Source organism: Peromyscus maniculatus, chromosome 21 (genome assembly GCF_049852395.1).
Source record: "Peromyscus maniculatus bairdii isolate BWxNUB_F1_BW_parent chromosome 21, HU_Pman_BW_mat_3.1, whole genome shotgun sequence".
Taxonomy (NCBI): Eukaryota; Metazoa; Chordata; class Mammalia; order Rodentia; family Cricetidae; genus Peromyscus; species Peromyscus maniculatus.
In genome coordinates this window covers 70,082,066-70,101,471 of record NC_134872.1, presented here as the reverse complement: position 1 = coordinate 70,101,471, position 19,406 = coordinate 70,082,066, and the positions used below count along the sequence as shown (strand labels likewise).

At 48.9% G+C, this 19,406-nt stretch overlaps 1 protein-coding gene and 1 pseudogene across 1 annotated transcript; both read left to right on the top strand.

Annotated features, from left to right (window-relative positions):
• The first annotated feature begins 3,889 nt into the window (after positions 1-3,889).
• Positions 3,890-16,247, top strand: Bag2 (BAG cochaperone 2). Its single transcript, XM_042265926.2, has 3 exons — positions 3,890-4,100; positions 12,616-12,725; positions 13,870-16,247. Exons 1-3 carry the CDS (start codon positions 3,988-3,990, stop codon positions 14,277-14,279), a joined length of 633 nt encoding a protein of 210 aa, XP_042121860.2. The 5' UTR covers positions 3,890-3,987; the 3' UTR covers positions 14,280-16,247.
• Positions 16,248-18,000: 1,753 nt separating this feature from the next.
• Positions 18,001-18,450, top strand: LOC121824728 (prefoldin subunit 6 pseudogene; annotated as a pseudogene).
• Positions 18,451-19,406: the final 956 nt, after the last annotated feature.

Genomic DNA, 19,406 nt, shown 5'->3' with positions numbered 1-19,406 from the left:
ATTTAAAACGAGTAGTTGCTTTTTACCTTATCATAGCTATATCCTCCCTTTTTTCTTTTCAGAGTAGATTCAACAATCTACTTTTTATCTTATATCTATATCCTTTTTTTCAGGTAGATTCAATAATCTTTTATCACATCTATCTCTTTTTTTCTTTCAGAGTAGATTCAATAATCTACCCTTTTATCCTGTCGTTTCTATATAATACATTTCTATATCATGTTGACTCTCTTCAGTTTAGTTATTCATTGGGTTACAGCTGGTATGACATATTTAGTTCTTAAGTATGGAAGCTCCATTGTGAGTAAAAACCCGTATCAGTGGAAGAATAAGAATCTCCTATTTATCTTGATAGGTATATTTTATGTTATTTGGGCATGTGTCATAAAATTATTTCTCTTGCTGGGCATAGTAGCACATGCTTTTAATCCCAGCACTTTCAAGGCCAACCTGGTCTACACAGTGAGTTCCAGAACCACATAGTAAGACCGTGTCTTGAAAAAACAAAACAAATTTCTCTGGCTGGCCATGCCTGTGATTCCAGCACTCATAAATCTGAGGCAGAAGGACCACCCTATGGTGAGACCCTGCCTCAAAAGACTAAACACAAATTTCTAAATATGAAGGGTTCTTTTTTGTTTTTTATTCAGACAGAAAGATGTGGCTTGAATTCTGTCCTTTCTCTGTGATACTGGATCGTTTAGTTTTTAAGGAGATATAGGTTGAGAATTTGTCGTTTATATTGCAAAAATCAACCCGACTGCTTTATTTTTCTCCTGTTTTTAAGATGGTGTCCCTCTGCAGCCCAGGCTCCTTTGACATTTTATGTTAAAAGTGTCAAGCAAGGCTACAAAAGGCAGGCCTCGTGGTTGACCTTCAACACATTTGCAGGAGGTTGCTAAACAGCAAGAAGTGTGACCTTGAAAGTAGCTAAGCAGATGTAGAGCAAGAAGAAACCTTGAGAAAGTGCATGGCCAAGCATGGTGTGTCCTGATGGATGTCTGTTAGGGAGCTTTTGTGTTGAATGTGTGGTTCAGTGTTTGTCCAGCCTGCCTAAGGCTCCCACAGCATGCATAGCAGTCATGGGCTGGAATAGACAGCAGCTGTACCCTTTGGTTTGACAAGAAAGGGTATTTCACTGAGGCTCTTAGGAAGAGATAACAAGTGTTCTTTAATGTGTCGACATCATCGCTCACCAAATGATTTTAAAACATTATAAAATTGCTTCATAATTTGAATTTAAACAAGAGTCATTAATAATGAAGTTGTAGGTTATCCCAAGTATATTTCTAATATAACAATTTTTTCATTTCATCATTAATTCATTTGTTCACAAACTGCTGTGTATCTACCAAGGGACAGCAACTGCTTGAAGTACATGAGATTTGACAGTGATCCCGAGAGCTTCTGTCCCTCTGCTGTCAGGCATGGAGAGTGGGCTGTATGGATAGTATTGGATAACAAATACGCAGACAGATAAAACTGTATCTCTAAGGGATGGTGTGGTAAGTAGAGAAGGAAGAAGCATAATGGTGCCGGATTCAGACTGGGTTGCAGCACTGGGGATCATCAAACCTGGGGCAGCACACATGCTAGGCAAACACTCCACCACTTAGCTCTCGCCAGCCCTAGAATTACACCTGCTGTGTAGCCTGGGTTAGCCTCCAATGCCGGGTCCTACTGCCCCTGCCTTCTGCTTGCTGGGATTACAGATAAGCATCCATTGTGCTCAGCTCAGGCTTGATCTTTTCTTTCTTTCTTCTTCTCTCTCTCTCTCTCTCTCTCTCTCTCTCTCTCTCTCTCTCTCTCTCTCTCTCTCTCTCCTTCCTTCCGCCGCCGCCACCACCACCACCACCACCCGGCCAGGCTTGATATTTTCAACAATGTTAAGGAAAAATTGCACTGGTGAGTGAACTTAAGCAAAGACTCAAAGAAGGCGAAGAAATGAGCCATGCAAAAAACACACAAGGTGGCCCCTGACTTGTGGTTTGATGTAGGTACTTGCAAAAATGACACAGACTTGAGAGAAATGGTGCTCTTCTTGTTCACTCTGGTGAGCCACTGGAGGTTTCTGAGAGTGTGTGGTATGGTCTACTGTATTGAGGATTCACAGGAGAGGCAGGATAGATGCTGGGGGGACAGATGGGATTCTGCAGTCACCCAGGGAAGTCTGGCCAGGTGATGGTGGGATTGGAGGAATCAAGCTATATTCTGAAGGTAGAATTGGGACTTACTAGTGGGTTCAGTCTAGGATATGAGAGTCCAGGGTGATTCTAGTCTGGGAACTTGAAAATTACCAGACCCGTGACAAAAATGCCCTGCTTGTTGTGAAACCAAAATAAGCAAGCCAGGATGTAAACTACAAAGATTTGCAACCTGTACCCAGCAGGAAGAGCATGGGAGCTGTTATCAGAGCAAAGCTCTTCACAAATTCAGGAAGCACAGAGGATTTTATTCAGAGAGCCTATACATATTCATATGAGAGCCTGCCCATTCAGAAGCATGCTCAGTTTAAAGTCATAAGTCACAAGAGAGTAGACATCTTCAGACAGGAGCATACACATAGATTATAGTCTGAAAATGCCTCTGTGCATGCTCAACTTGTGACAAAAATAGAATGCTTTGAAGATGTCTGCTATATCACTTAGTTCCTTTTCTGTGATAAAACTCCACGACTAAGGCAGTTGATAAAAGAAATCATTGAATTGGGTACAGTTACAGAGGGTCAGAGTCTATGATGGCTGCAAAGACAGATTCTGAGCACTCATCTCAAACCCAAGTAGGAAGCAGAGAGACACTGGGTGGGCATAGCGAGTCCTTTGCAACCTGTCCACAGTGACATACTTCCTCCAGCAAGGCCACACATAATCCTCCCCAAACAGCTACCGACGACTGAGGACCAAATTTTTCAAATGCCAGAGAGCGTGAGAGACATTGCATTCAAACCATTACATCTCTGCCTTACTTAGTTGCTAACCTAGACAGGCAGATGCTGTACCGCTGGGCCATATCTGCAACCCCTTTCATTTCTTGAGACCTTGGGCTCTTGCCAAAGCTACCCATCTTAGCCTTGAACTCACTCTGGCCCAAGAGACACTGCTTTGTCAGCGTCCAGAGGAGCTGGCATTATACCTGAGACCTGTGCAAGCATAGATTTTCAAGACATTCACAAAACGTTCAGATTTCACGTTGGTGTCGTGAAATGACAGTGTTTAATGAAGCCAGATAATTCGCCGTTCATTAGTGTTTAAAATGAGTTGGGGCACGGGGTGGGGGACCTGGGAGTCAGCCTTACTTAAGGGGCTTGACTCTGTTCAGTCATGGAAAGGCTTTGAGTTCTGATTCAAGGTTGTAAATCAACTTCAAGTTTCCCTTCTTCTGTGCTCAGTGCATTGAGACGGCCAAAACACAACTTTAACTAGACACGGCTTTCTATTTCAGCCCTACTCCATCTCTTACTGACATTGACAGCTTCTGACACGGGCGCCTAGTGACTATTATTCACAGAGGATTTAAATAAGTTGAGTGTGAAAGTAACAATCCTTTCATTAGAAAGGCGAGACAGTACAAATGCACTCGGCTGGCTTCTCCTTATTTGGAGCATGGTGCTGTCCCGGCTCTCCCGGTTTTCCTAGGAGCCTGCCTGGTAACCGGACAGGTCGGGCAAGCCGAGACTGCCCCTGGGGCACACACAATTGTCTTCTGCTCCCCACGTCACGGGGCTGCACGATTTTGCCCTTGCCGTGAATCGTGGGTGCTGGGAGAAACAGCAGGAGCCATCGTGCAGCCCGGGTGGGAGGCTGGCGACGGGCTCCGGGGCAGGGTCCCCCACCCCGCGGTGCCGGCGGCTGCGCCCGCCCGCGCCTGCCCTTGTTTGGCCGCGCGGCCTCGGGGGGGCGGCGCCGTCCGCGTCAGCGGCGCCCGCGGTGACGGCGACGTGCGGCCCGCACCACTGCTGCCCGCCGACGCCGCGGACCCCCGGAGCTCATGGCCCAGGCGAAGATCAGCGCCAAGGCCCACGAGGGCCGCTTCTGCCGCTCCTCGTCCATGGCCGACCGCTCCAGCCGCCTGCTGGAGAGCCTGGACCAGCTGGAGCTCAGGTGAGGGCGGGCGGCGCGGGCGGGCGGGCGGGCTGCCGGGGGCGCGCGCTTCGGGTGGGCTCCCCTCCCCCGGCGAGCGCGGGCCTGCCCAACTTCCAGAACCTTCTGTGTGGTCCCCGCTGCCTTTAACTTTCACGTTTCCAGTGATGCTCTTTGGAGGGAGGTAGCAGTTTAGTGTGGGTCTCTCTCCCTCTCTCCCCACCTTCCCATTGTAGTAAGTTTCTTTGCCCCAGACCACTTCATAGTAACTCAAGAGTAAGGAAAATTCCAGACTGCCCCCTCCCTCCCGCGGCCAGCGGGAATCAGACCCACGAGGGGCCGTGGGGGGCTAGGGGGTGGTGGTGCCGAAGTTGGATACCGTCCTTCCTCCTCTTAGCCACGTGCGATGCCCTCCGCAGTCTGTCGGTATCCTGCTGTGCATTTAGAAGACACTGGTGGCACCTTGGAAGTGCCAGCCACAGGCCTGAAAACACGAAAGGCAGGAGTCACACTCTGTCTGCCCGAGATTCCGTCACGGGATCAGCCTTGTAGTAAAATTTCTAAGTATTGAATACTAGCAACTGCTGCAAATACTGGGTCGTCCGTAACCATTTGAGACCTTATGTGTCTGGTGGAGACGTTAATGTCTCCAGAGTTGTGCAAGTTTTGGTTGTGTGCGGGTGTTGTTCGGTGAAAATCTTATCAAGGCACCCCGAGCCTCCAGGAACTGCGAACATTTTGTTCCCTAGTTTTCTCCAGGTTCTGCATAAGCAAAACCCTGAAGTCTGGTGTGCCTTTATCTCCCTCCATTCGTGCACCGAACAGGCGGCGGAAGTGTGCTTGCACAGAAAACTACAGCCAGCAGCTTTGTTGCGAGTGAGGCACTCATTATTATTACTATTAGGAGCAGAGAACCAGCAGGCGAGACATTGTTCACCATTTCCTGAGTAGCCACGAGAGAAGCCTGAACCATATGTGCCCAGCCCGGAGTGGGGCAAAGGGGCCTCAGCGGTCAAGCCCTTCCGAGGGCTGGGGATGCTTCCCTCTACGAAGTAGACGCCGACCTTTGACAGTATATTCTCAACTGCTCAGATTTTTTTTTCCTTGAAAGGGCTCAGGGAGTTGTTACTCTCTTCAAGCTGAGTCATTGCCCTGAAACCAGAATTAATGCCTCCCAAGTGCGAGAGCGGTGACGGATGGGGGTTGTCCCGAAAGTCTTGGGTTTGAGAGGTGTTGCATTCTAGTGTCTGATTAATGTAAAAGGAATTCTGGTTATTGCATATAAGCGGTTAATTTCTGTGTCTTAACAGTTGTGCTGATGGGGAGAGTTTGATGGATGTGTGTTTAATGGCTCCAGGTGTGGGGGTCCTTTTTAGCAGCCACCTTGACAGTGCCATAGAGCACTACTCGCTGTTAAAAATTAGACTTTTAAATATGGAGGACAGAGAAAAGATGAAGCTTCTGTGATTTCCCTTTACCAGCTTCTTTAGTGTACATATTAGTCAAGCAGTGGATTTGGTACTGCAAAACACTGGCTTGTAGCCAGTATACATTTTCCATCCAGTGGTATGGTTTCTGTTGACAGTGGGAGTCACTTTTCCCTCAGGAAACTGAAACCACACCAAAGGTGTTATGTCCTGAAGGATGCACTGACCTCTAGGATTTCTAAAATGCTTTAACAACTTTCAGCCCAGTTTTACAAGCTGTTAGCAGAATGCCGTTTGTTTCTAATAGTTTATAATACTAACTACACTATCTTACATTTAGAAAATAGTTCCACTACATCTCCTCTAAAGAGGTAACCCTGTCCTTTCTTGATTTTTTTTTTTTTGCGACCAGTTCTGTTGGGATTCTGCTCTCGTCGTGGCGAGATACCTTACTTCTTACTTTTTAATGCTGATCCTAGTTTATAAACAATACGTGCTAGCATCTGTCTGTGTGCTAGGCCCCCTGACTCTGTGGGAGTTACCATTATCTGCATTCTGCAGATGAGAAATGGAAGCTCAGAGACAAACCACGTGCCTCGAGTTGCAGTCAAGATCAGTGGGCTTCACATTCGAACATGGGAAGACTGGCTGGCTGTGCAGATCAAACACCATGTGTCCCAGGGCTGGAGAGATCATTTTCAGCCGTCCAGTTGGCATCAGAATGCGATTTTACCAAGAGAGAAGAAAATCAATCCAGTGAATATTGAACACCCAGTGTGTGCCGAGTATCGAGTAGCTTCTAGAAGCTGTGGGTGATAAAGATGCTGTCCAAGGGCTGCGTTTCAGAGATTGGCAGAGGAGGAATGAGTGATAGGCGGGACTGGGAGACTGGCTGTTCATACATTTCCCAAAACCGATCCCATAGTGAGTAGTTCCTTTCCAAACCCCGCCCCCCACCCACCCAGGCAGGAAACCGTGGTCACTGCAGGGGCCGGGGACATGCGCCGTTCCCCCCGCTGGGGTTTCTTCCTGCTTAAGGTTCCTGTTAGGATGTCCCAGTGTTCCAGGACTCACAAAGCAAGTTGACGCCATATTTAATGTGAAGTGATAGTCTGTAATTTAAAAGAACACTTTTCATATACATTGTAATTTGAAACTTCTAAAACCCTTGAGGGGGAGGATGTTATTATATCTTTCAGCCGTGAGAACACCGGGCTGCCATGGGAGCTTAGCTGGTAGGATGCTTGTCTAGCATGTTCAAAACCCTAGGTTTGATACCTGGCTTCAGAAAGCAAGCAGGGTGGTGCATGCCTATAGTCCCAGTCCTAGAGACGAGAGGATCGGGAGTTCAAGGTCATCCTGGGCTACGTAGTGAGTTCTGGGCCAGCCTGGGATACGTGAGATCCTGTCTGGAGAAAAAAGAAAAAAGAAAAAGAAAGAAACCGAGGGACTAGGTGCCTTGCCTTAGGCTAATGTACTGGTGAGTGGTTCGGACAGTGAAGGCAGACGGGGAGAACCTGTCTTTCCTGACAGGATCAGGAATTGCAGCAGACGCCACGGTCTCACGTGGAGCCTCAGTCTGTGAGTTTGAGAACTTGTTTTCGAAAGAGTTCCTTTCACATACACCCACTGAAGGGAACGTTTGCCGACTCCCTGTGTGTGGAAGCACACATTTTCGTTAAAAAGAGCTTGCGTCCGTGACCCTAAGTCTAGACTAACCACCGTGAAGCGCACGCGTGCTGACGTCATAGGTAGCGTCTGACTCCTGCTGATGTTTTCCGCCGGCCCTGTCGGTCGCCGAGTTAAACTCTGCTCCTGCTTTACCTCCTTCAGTCACAGCCAAGGTCTCCTTATCACTGGTGTCGAGGGTGAGGAAATTCCGGCCAAGTCAGCAGTAGTTCTTCCCACAGTTGGGGTTTTGTGAGCTGCCGTCGGGCGACATCCTCGCCTGCCCTCCTCCTACCAGTTCACCCTCCCACCTCCACTGCAGGCTCATGCGATGCCTGGGAGGCTGGGGACCAGGAGAGGATGCTCCAGTTTTGTGCTCGTGAAAATTCTTACTACGGTGTCTCTGCCAAAGCCTGCTTAGAGTAGAGCAGCTTTCCGCGCCCAGGCAGCCGTGATGTGAGGGCGCTTCCTTTCCCGATTTGGACATGGTGCTGCTCCCTGGATCCCAGTCCACCAAGAAATGCCCCTTGCCGGCAAGAGAAGAATCATCACATGAGTTTATTAAGATTGAATGTTTATATCTGTCTATCGTAGCGTCTCAAGAAACCAATAGGAAGGGAGGCAGGCGGTATTTAAGGTTCAGTCACTAACCTCAGACTAGTGGAAAAGCTACATAGACAGAATTCTGTGAATCGAGTTTAAGTCCAGCAAGAGCTGATGAAGAGTACAAACACAATTTAAACAAGCTGAGTAGTGAGGTATGCTGGGTTAGTGCACAGGAAGCCCTAGGTTTCATCCCCAGTACAAATAAACCCGGCATCACACACGTCTGTAATACCAGCACTCGGGAGGTAGAAACGGGCGCATCAGAAGTCCAAGTGTGTTCCAAGCCAGCCTGGGATACATGAGGCCCTGTCTCACAAGGAAGAGGGTGGGGGTAAAACAAATGCACAGTGCTGTCCTGGCTAGTTTTAAAGTCGCCCTGACACAAGCTAGAGTCATTTGGGAAGAGGGACTCTCAACTGAGAAGATGCCTCCTCCATAAGATCAAGCTACAGGCAAGAAAGCCTTTTTGGGCAGCGGTTCTCGACCTTCCTAAGCTGCGACCCTTTAATACAGTCCCTCATGGTGTGGTGACCCCCAACCGTAAATTCTTTTTGTTGCTATTTCATCACTGTAACTTAGCTGCTGTTATGAATATGTGTTGTTGGTTGTTTACTCTTTGTGGGGCCAGCCACCCAGCTCCCAAATGAATTCACACACGGAGGCTCATTCTTACTTATGAATGCCGGGCCTTAGCTTGGCCTTTTTCTTGCCAGCTTTGCTTAACTTAAATTATCCCGTCTGCCTTTTGCCTCTGGGCTTTTCCCATTCTCTTACTCTTATTCCGTGGCTTGCTGGTGGCTGGGTGGCTGGCCCCTGGACTCCTCCTTCTCTGGCTCCTTCTTCTCCTAGATTTCTTCCTCTATATCATCTCTCTGCCTGCCAGCCCCGCCTGTTTCTCTCTCCTGCCTCACTCTTGGCCGTTCAGCTCTTTTATTAGACCATCAGGTGTTTTAGACAGGCACAGGAACACAGCTTCACAGAGTTAAACAAATGCAACATAAACAAAAGTAACAGTCTGCAACAAATATGTAAATATCTGTTGTTTTCTGATGGTCTTAGGCAATCTCTGTGAAAGGGTTGTTTGACCCTCCACACACTAAGGGGTCACTGCTCACAGTGACTGCTCACACTGCCTTGGCTTTTTTTTTTTTTTTTTTTTTTTTTTTTTTTTTTTTTTTTTAATTAGTGATTGGTGCAGAAGGAGCCAGCCCATTGTGGGTGGTGCCACATCTGGGCTGCCATGAGGGAGCAAGCCAGTAAGCAACGTTTTGTGGCCTCTGCATCAGCTCCTGCCTCCAGGTTCCTGCTCTGTTTGAGCACCCGGACTGCCTTCACTGATGGACTGTGGTGTGGAAGAGTCAGCAAAGTAACCCCTTCCTCCCCAAGTTGCTCTTGGTGACGGTGGTCCGTCCCACCAATAGAAACCCTAACGAAGACAAGGGCCAAGGAGAGTATTGATTTCCTTAAGGGAAAGGAAGCAGGGAAGCGGTGAACAGTTCCTGCCCAAGGGAACCAGAATTCTTTAAAGGATCCTAAGTATCAGGAAGAAGGTTGTAGGAAGGAAGAACAGCAAACGAAAGGCCCATGGTAAATGGATGAATATATGTAGATGTGTATATTGCTCTGGGAATTTCTACTATGTATAAAGAACTCCTTCAAAAAAAAAAAAAAAGCCTCCATCAATCAACATCAGTCAATCAGCCTCCTTCTCTCTGTCTGCTGGAGGTCAAACTCAAGCTTTTACAAATCTAAGCACATTCTGTACCTCAAAGCTGCATCCCTAGCTCGAAATGGCTCCTTTATGCACAGATAAAAGGTGTTTTTTTTCCCCCTTAGGATATTTCCTTTTTAGTCTGTTTCATTAATTCCGCAAACTCACGGCTGTACCTGATTACTGTAAATGAGCCCTTTTTAGAACAACGTCCATTCCCTCAGTCATATTTAATACACGCGCACGCGTTAAAATGGAATCTGGTCCTTCAGAGTCTGCGCATCATTTCTTTAAACACTGGAGTCATAATTAGCGTTTCTAATTATAAACATTTCACACTGCTGCCAGCTGGGCCTCTTTCCTACCTACTGGGCTCCCATTTTTCAGCTGAGGACGCTACTGTAATACAGTGGTGCCCGAAGAAGCCTGTAACCCTACCCATACTTGTTTGTCTTCAGCCAGATTGGTACATACAATTCCTGCCCGCTTCTGCTGGCTCTTTAGAGACATGCCGTAAGCGAAACACCTCATGGTGCTATTTTGGGGTTTGACAGGTGGGTGACATGTGGACAGGGTGAAAATGGGAGGTCACGGGTTGACGTGTGCTAATAAAAGGTTGGTGGAATTGTTCCCTCTCTGGCTGCTTCCACTAGTGATCTGGGTTGGAACGTCTGTCCCTGGCCTCACATTCTGGGGTCATCTATCACTGTCTCTCTACAAAAGCTGGAAATGTAGTCACTGTGACCTGTAAGAAAGTGACCTGAAAATACATAACTTTTAAATGTGTGAGATGTTTTTCTGTTGCTTTTCATGACTCAACACCCTGGTTTTGAATGGCAGGGTTTGTTCGCCTGTATGTGAAGTTAAATGTGTGTGTGTGTGTGTGTGTGTGTGTGTGTGTGTGTGTGTGTGTGTGTAGTTGGTGGAGGTAGGGGATGAAGTGTCCTATGGTATGTATGATCAGGGTTTTACACCAAAATCTGAAAGAGACTTTCCCTTTAAATTTGGGAAAAAGCAACCCCCCCATCACTTCCGCTGTCTAATATAGAACCAAAAGACATCGGTCAGTACTGTAAGGAAAATCAACTGGATGAAAAAGAGTCAGAAACTCTTTTTTTTTCCCCCAGACAGTATGGTCACGTGAACTCAGAAGAAATGGTAGAAGTGATGGACCACCCGTTAAAATTTAATACAGGCAAGATTGCCAGTTGTAAGCAGAACCCATAAAAACAGCATGTTTCTGACTAGAAACATAATTAAAATGATCTGCAACAATATCCATAAGGTTTCTGGAACACTCAGAAATCCATAAGGCTACTGTGAAGAATATTTCAAAGCTAATAATATATAAAACTGAAGTAAAAGATGTAAATTAAACTACATTGTCAAGAGGAAGTCAAATTCCCCCCCCCCCTTTTTTTTTTCCAAGACAGGGTTTTTCTGTGTAGTTTTGGTGCCTGTCCTGGAACTTGATCTGTAGACCAGGCTGGCCTTGAACTCACGGAGATCTGCCTGCCTCTGCCTCCTGAGTGTTGGGATTAAAGGCGTGCACCGCCGCCGCCGCCGCCACCGCCGCCGCCGCCGCCACCACCACCTGGCTCCCGCATTGTTTAAAAGAAATCAAACATACAGTTTATATGGAGGAATGGAAGTATACAAATATCTAAATTATCTTTGTAGAAGATTTTGGAGGAGGCTATTCTACCAGTTAATTGTACAGTGCAGAGCCCATGACGCTGTAAGAGTGTGGGGGAGGGCAGCGAGCACACTGACTGACGGGAGCCGTCTCAAAGGTGCATCTCATGTAGGTAACACAGGATTTGGTGTAAAGAATTGTAAGGAAAATGGCTGTTTGGTTGTTGCCTAAGCCAGAGCATATTCTGGTGGACTAAAGAAACAAATACCGGGAAGGTAAAACTATAACTAGAACATGGGAAAATAGTATGGCCAGGATGTCAGAAAAGCACTTAAAACTTCGAGAGGCTAAGCCACAAGGCAAAGCCACGATAAGAACCACATCAGAGTGAGCTATTGCTCAGGAGTCAGAGGCAGGAAAGCCAGGCTGAGTTACGTTATGAAACAGGGTCTCCAAAAAAATAAACTAAGGGGCTGGAGAGATGGCTCAGTGGTGAAGAGCACTGGATGATGTGGTAGAGGATTGAGGTCGGTCCCCAGCACCCATCATAACCATCCATAGCTCCAATTCCAGGGCATTCAAAGCCCTCCTGTCCTCTGTGGGCACCATGCACATATATAATGCACCTACATGCATGCAGCCAAAACACTCAGGCACACAGACCTACAACAAATCTTTAATAAAGTAAAGAGGAGCTCTTTACCGGTAGGCCAACACATGCAGGTGACCCCACGTGCTTGAGGCTGAAACAGAGCACAGGGCACCCTGGCTAATAGAGTTAATATAAGTTTATCTCAGGGGACAGGGCAGTATCTGTTCAGTGAGGGCCATCCTGAACGAAGCTCACAGGAGAAACGGCTTCCATGTCTGTGGCCCATAAGGAGTTCATGGAAAAAGGGAAGCGGATGCACACTGAAAATGCACTGAAAATACAAACACAGATGTTAAAAGAACAAGTTCACATGGATGAACATGGTCTCTGGTTGCCCCGGGCAAGGAAACAGGAGCTCAGCAAGCTGAGGAGCCAGAGGGAGTGGCCCGTGCTTGCTGCCCCACCACTGAGACAGGAGGATTGCTGCAAGTTCTAGGCCTGCCTTTGAAACTCTGTCTCAGAAAACAAGACAAAAACACCCAGTAGAATTTTTTTTTTTTTTTTTTTTTTTTAAGTAATGCTTCTTTTTGGTTTTTTGTTTTGTTTTGTTTTGTTTTTCTAAGACAGTGTTTCTCTATATAGCTCTGTCTGTCCTGGAACTTGCTCAGTAGACTAGGCTGGTCCCCAAACTCAGAGATTCACCTGCTTCTGCCTCCTGAGTGCTGGGATTAAAGGCGTGCGCCACCATGTCCAGCAATGCATTTCTGCAGTAATGCATTTTTGCAAAGCTTTCTTCCTGTCCTTTAAACTTGGCCTGATCTAGATGGCAGCTGAGGGAAATTAATAGGAAGGACACTGTTGCTATAATAACTGTTTTGTTGTGCCAATGCATGCAGGGTTGAAGCTTTGAGAGATGCAGCCACTGCTGTTGAACAAGAGAAAGAAATCCTTCTGGAGATGATCCACAGCATCCAGAACAGCCAGGACATGAGGCAGATTAGTGACGGTGAGAACTGTTTCCACAGAGGGGCGCTTTAGACTTCCAGGGAGTCTCTGACAAATGTGAGTCCATGCTTGCCTGACTTGGGGGGCGCCTACCCCTGTTGAGCATTAATAGCAGCGAGCCAGTGAGCAGCGGCAGCTGCCAGTCGGCCGGCGGGGATCATTGTGTCATTGTGTCCCCCACGCCCACGCCAGCCTTGCAAGCTCCAGAAGGGCGGGCAGGCAGTACAGCCATGCAGCCTACCTCAGGACCACAGGTCCTGGACCTTACAAAGGAACAAGGTGAAAGTGGAGACTTGGCGAGATGGTCAGAGGTCGGACAGGCAGAGGAACTAATGTAAAATGCACTGCCCTGGTCGTCTGAGGGCTGTGGCAACCCAGGGAGGAATGGACCACCCAATACAGTTGGCTGGGGGGCTGGGGGGCTGGGGGAGATAAGCAGTTGAACTCCAGCCCCCAAATGCTGTCCACCCACAGTGGGCCCTGCCTAGTCTGTCCCTTCACCGCCACGGCAAAGGACCGATGAATTCAGGAGTTCTGGAACTGGAAAAGAAGTTGTTGACGGTTTGGGGTATATCTTGAAATGTCGCCAGAGCCCACGGCCACCACAGTTTCCTGGAGTCGCTGGTCACGACTCGCACCCAGGGCCAGCTTGAGTATGTGTGCAGGGGAGAGGGCCAGGGCTTTCTCGGGAGCCCGCTGGTCCTACCTACATTATCACTGCTGCTTCCTGGCCGAAAGTGTGCCGTGTATTCTGACAGACACGCGCGTCCTGTGTGCGGCATCGAGCCTCCACTGTGCCCCATCTCGAACCCTAGCCATCCTCCCAGCTAAACTCTGCTTGCTCTGAATTTGCTTGATTTTCATCTTAGCTATAAATGCCTCCACCAAACATGTAGACATACATACAGACTTGGGGTGGGAGCTGGCCCTTACTGAGTAAAGACTTTGGGCAGAGGCGTTCTGTGACCTAGCTCTGTAATCAAAGACTTCCTCAGTTAATCTTACACGCGGTAGTGTTTTTGGCTTTTACCTTTAAAAAATTCACAGAAGTGCTTATACAAAATAGAGGTAGCCACAGATGAACGCCTTGGCATTGCTGACGTGGTTAAGTTTCTGTCTCCTACTGACTGCTGTTTCGTGTTTAGGAGAAAGAGAGGAATTAAACCTCACTGCAAACCGCCTGATGGGCCGCACGCTCACTGTTGAGGTCTCAGTGGAGACAATTCGAAGTCCCCAGCAGGAGGAATCCTTGAAGCACGCCACGAAGATTATAGATGAGGTGGTCAATAAGTTCCTGGACGACCTGGGAAATGCCAAGAGCCACTTAATGTCACTCTACAGTGCGTGTTCATCTGAGGTGCCGCCCGGGCCAGTTGACCAAAAATTTCAGTCGATAGTAATCGGTTGCGCTCTCGAAGATCAGAAGAAAATTAAGAGGCGACTAGAGACTTTGCTGAGGAACATTGACAACTCCGACAAGGCCATTAAACTATTAGAGCACTCTAAAGGAGGCGGTCCCAAGAGTCTGCCAAACATTGACGGCAAGTTCAATTAGTCTTCAAACCCACAGGCCCTTACAAACGATGTAACAGAGAAAAACCACTATTTTAAATAACTAGTTCTTTATGTTAGGCATAACCACTTATACCTTATACTGATAACTGTTTCCGATGAGGAAGTATTCCAGTGTGGATAAGGTACGCAAATCACACTTAAACCTAGAAGTATTTCAGTCGCCTGCTCACAGGTTTTGGACAGCTTTGCTGTCTTGAACTGGACTCTAGCCCTGGATATTCAACTTCTGAAGATGCACACATGGTCTGTGGGAAAATAAATAAGGGGCAAATGCATCACACTGCTCTTTCCTTAACCTCAGTACAGATGCACCCAGCCCCTGGAGCAGTGCACTCACACCACAGTGTGAACAGGGCACCCAGCCTCTGGAGCAGTGCACTCACACCACAGTGTGAACAGGGCACCCAGGCTCTAGAGCAGTGTACTCACACCACAGTGTGAACAGGGCACCCAGCCCCTAGTGCAGTGCACTCACACCACAGTGTGAACAGGGCACCCAGCCCCTGGAGCAGTGCACTCTCACCACAGTGTGAACAGGGCACCCAGGCTCTAGAGCAGTGTACTCACACCACAGTGTGAACAGATGCACCCAGCTTCTAGAGCAGTGTACTCACACCACAGTGTGAACAGGGCACACAGTCTCTAGAGCAGTGCACTCTCACCACAGTGTGAACAGATGCACCCAGCCCCTGGAGCAGTGTGCTCACACCAGTGTGAACAGATGCACCCAGCCCCTGGAGCAGTGTGCTCACACCAGTGTGAACAGATGCACCCAGCCCCTGGAGCAGTGCACTCACACCACAGTGTGAACAGATGCACCCAGCCCCTGGAGCAGTGTGCTCACACCAGTGTGAACAGATGCATCCAGCCCCTAGAGCAGTGCACTCACACCACAGTGTGAACAGGGCACCCAGCCCCTGGAGCAGTGCACTCACACCACAGTGTGAACAGGGCACCCAGCCCTTAGTGCAGTGCACTCACACCACAGTGTGAACAGGGCACCCAGTCTCTAGAGCAGTGCACTCACCACAGTGTGAGCAGGGCACTCAGCCCCTGGAGCAGTGCACTCACACCAGTGTGAACAGATGCACCCAGCCCCTGGAGCAGTGTACTCACACCACAGTGTGAACAGGGCACCCAGCCCCTGGAGCAGTGCACTCACACCAGTGTGAACAGATGCACCCAGCCCCTGGAGCAGTGCACTCACACCAGTGTGAACAGATGCATCCAGCCCCTGGAGCAGTGCACTCACACCACAGTGTGAACGGGGCACCCAGTCTCTAGAGCAGTGCACTCACACCACAGTGTGAACAGGGCACCCAGTCTCTAGAGCAGTGCACTCACCACAGTATGAGCAGGGCACTCAGCCCCTGGAGCAGTGCGCTCACACCAGTGTGAACAGATGCACCCAGCACCCAAAACAGTGTACTCACACCACACAGTGTGCCTAGAAGGATAAAAGGAAACACATCAGAACCTCACCCTGCATGTTCTCCATTTTGGGGCCATCTGTTTTATGCATCTCATAACATGTATTTTTTATGTGTGTGTGCAGAAGTGTGACATAAAATGTGAGGGAAAGGCCTTCACTGTACCACGGTGAAGGTCTGTATCCACCAGACTGCTACAGCCTCTCTCTCAATGCTGATGGGTTTCCTCATGGGCTGCCCTGGAGTCACCACGTGTGCCGTGGGAGCACAGGGTACTGACCCAGTCACTTCTCCGAGAACATGTGGGTGGTTTCACCTTGTTGCTATGACTACGACACGTTCATGTCCTTAGAGCTTTGTGCTGTTCTTGGTCTTCTTTGTATAAAATTCCATCAATGAGTTCATCGGGCCAAAAGATATATATGCATTGTCATGGCCGAAAACCAGATTTCTAAATTTTTATAAGTTTTTTTCAATTTGTACTGCCTTCGGTAATTAAAAGAATCCATTTCACCAAACTCTCTAGCACTGGGCATTGAGCTTTGACCCTCAGACACAGAGCCCTGACTTATCAGCCCCTTGTTGCTGAGGAGGCTGAGCAGCCCGGCCCTTTCTGTGACTCACAAAGCAGCGACGGCACACGTGTCGCCGGTGAGGCACCAACCTCTCAGCAACTCCTCCGCAGCTTGAAACACAAGTTTTATTAGGATGCAGATGTCACCAAAAGACCAAGATCTACGTGGATCCTTCTCTCAGCACAGACCCTGCTGAGCTGAGCCTGCTGGGCCGCCATGCTAAGTCAGTCTCTGTGGAAGAGCCCCACCCGCGGCCAAGCGTCTGTCTGCAGACTGATGCCTGCCACCCAGGCTCGCCACGGTGGTGTTTCCTGTCACCTGCCTCTTTGACAGCTTCTGCTTGTTTGTTTGTTTGTTTGTTTGAGACAGGGTTTCCCTGTGTAGCCCTGGCTGTCCTGGATCTCGCTCTGTAGCCCAGGCTGGCCTCGAACTCAAGAGAGCTGCCTGCCTCTGCCTCCAAAGTGCTGGGGTAAAAGGTGTGTGCCACCGTGGCCTGGCCTTGGCCAGCTTCTTCAAATGTCAGCCTCTTTGATTCCTTTCTACCCTGGGAAGATATGCCCACCTCCCCCAGTTCACTCACTCTGTATCTGTTCAGAATTTCTGTCATGAATTCTGGCTATCTCCTTGACCTTTGTATTCTTTGCATTATTTCCTTCTCCTTTTTAAAACATTTTTATTACATAGACAGTGTTCTGCCTGCATATACGCCTGCATGCCAGAAGGGGGCACCAGACCTCACTACAGATGGTTGGGAGCCACTGTGTGGTTGCTGGGAATTGAACTCCGGCCCTCTGAGAGCATCGCAGTGCTCTTAACCCCTGAGCCATCTCTCTCGCCCTCCTCCTCCTTCTTGATAGGTTTTATTTGTGTGTATCTGTGCATGCACTCACACCCACAGAGCCAGAGGAGGGTGTGAGATACACGCCCGGGAGCTGGAGTTAGAAGACGCTGTGAGTTGCCTGAAAAAACCGAATGCTGAGAATTGAACTCCGGTCCTCTCCAAGAGCAACAAGTGCTCTTAACCACCGAGCCATCTCTTTGGCCCGTGTTCCCATTTCTCACAGTGGAATTTTTTGGATGGTCACTGATTGCTTCTCACAGACTTGACTGTGGTCCCCCACCTCCACGACTCTTGGGGTTGCTGATCTGTAGTGTCTCCAGGGTACGGGCCTTCTAAATACATCCTTTCCTGTGTCTCAACGGCATGTGACGCCCACTTTAGGACAGGCCTTCTGCTCTCTGCAGCTGTTCTCTGCCTCTGTAGTGTGGAGCCTGCAAGACCTGTAGAGGTGTTTATAGCAATCTCCTCAGATCCATCCCACTAAGGGCAGAGCCAAAATGCCACCCAGTTAAAAACCACTAAGTACAAAGCTGACATTTGAGTGATTTAACTTATGGACCCTTCCTTGAAAAGTGTTCCTGTGAAGCTTTGAAAGTATGGAGAGGGGAATACTTTCCATGAAGCATGGCTCCCCAGCTGAATGCTCCAGTGATTTTAAAAATACTAGTTTTTAAAAATTTTTAAGTGAGAGGGCTTGGGTCGGGGGATCTGGGGTCTTCCTAGGGAGTGGCTAGTCTGGATGAGGAGAGGCTGTGGGGCCTCAAAGGGCTGTCCTTCCTGCGGGGGGGGGGGACGACGACAAGATGGGGAGCTTGAAACCTAGCGACCCACCCCCAGGAGGCCTTTAGGGGTGTCATGGCGGAGCTGATCCAAAAGAAGCTGCAGGGAGCCGTGGAGAAACATCAACAGCTGTGGGAGGGACTTGAGCAAACCCAGGTCAGGGAGGCTGAGGCTGGAGGCACAGCTAACAGAAGATCATTATCGTGAAGAGGGAGCTGGCCTTGCCGCGTGGATCCAGCGTGGTCTTTAAGCTTCTGGGTCCGGTGCTTGTCCAACAGGAGCTGAGGGGAGGCTCAGGCCGCAGTGGGAGAAAAGGCCAGACTGTAGCACAGTGGGAACCAAGTGCCATAGACCTCAGCCTCGGGATCCTCGAGTGGCGGAGCCACAGAGGAAACCCTTGCTCAGCTGCAGCAGCAGTTCCGGCAGGCTCCGGCAGCAAAGGCAGGGGCCCCAGGGAACGGCTACCCCATGGTGTGTGTGTGTGGGGAGGGGGGTGAGGCAGATCCAGGGTCTACCCTAGAGTAGATAATAAAATATAGACAACCGCGCCCCCCCCCCCAAAGTATTGTGCACAGGGACACAGGTTTAGCTGGAGTTCTGTCCACACCTCATGCTTAGGCTTGACCCTCAAGGAGTGGTCAACTCGTGGGGATGGTGGTCCAGGCCTTTCATCACAGCCTGTGGGATGCAGAGACAGGCAGACCTCTTCTGAGTTCAAGGCCAGCCAAGGCTACACAGCGAGTTCTGTCTTTTAAAAAGAGAGAGACAGAAGTGACCCCACTCTTGTAGAGTTCCATTTTACTTTGTCAGTGATCATTATTTTGTGTCTGGGTGTTTTGCCTGAATGTAGGCCTGTGTCTTTGGAGAGCACTGGGTCCCCTAGAACAGGCTTTACAGACAGCTGTGGGCCGCTCCGTGAGTGCTGGGAACTGAGCCTAGCTAGGTCCTCTGCAAGAGCAGCCAGTGTGCTTAACCAGTGAACCATCTCTCCAGCCCGAGTTCCATTTTAAAATTGGAAAATAGGAAAGGATTTACCAGTCACTGGAAGCAACAGCGTACTCGATGAACTAAAAAGCACACAAAGATTTGAAGACCAAACGTTTGTCCTTTTCAAATGACTGATCCTGACAAATGTAATATGTCTGAAGTCCATCTCTATGATGATGCTGTTGTGAATGCTGAACAGCACAAGTATGTAAGGACACAAAATAAGGCAAAAACGGCTGCAAATGCGGAGGAGGCGGCAATAGGGCGTGCATGAGTGTAAGCTTAGCTGGTGTATGTTTACTCCCACAAGGAAATGAGGAGGCCACAGGAAGGCCAGTCTACAGAATGGTCAGCAGGCAACTCCACCTTTTGACCAGCAGAGGGCGCAGCGGGGCGGTGGCATCATTCATGGATCAGTCTGCCCTCCTGCCTATAAAGGTACCGATGATCTATCTGAGTGAGGAAGCATCAAGGAGTGGCTGAGTGGGCTGTCC

Excerpts from the sequence above, each read along its gene's own strand:
- Bag2 (XM_042265926.2), top strand. The coding sequence starts at position 3,988 with ATGGCCCAGGCGAAGATCAGCGCCAAGGCCCACGAGGGCCGCTTCTGC. Across the intron at positions 4,101-12,615 it reads CTGGACCAGCTGGAGCTCAG|GGTTGAAGCTTTGAGAGATG; the intron begins GTGAGGGCGGGC and ends CAATGCATGCAG. Across the intron at positions 12,726-13,869 it reads CATGAGGCAGATTAGTGACG|GAGAAAGAGAGGAATTAAAC; the intron begins GTGAGAACTGTT and ends TTTCGTGTTTAG.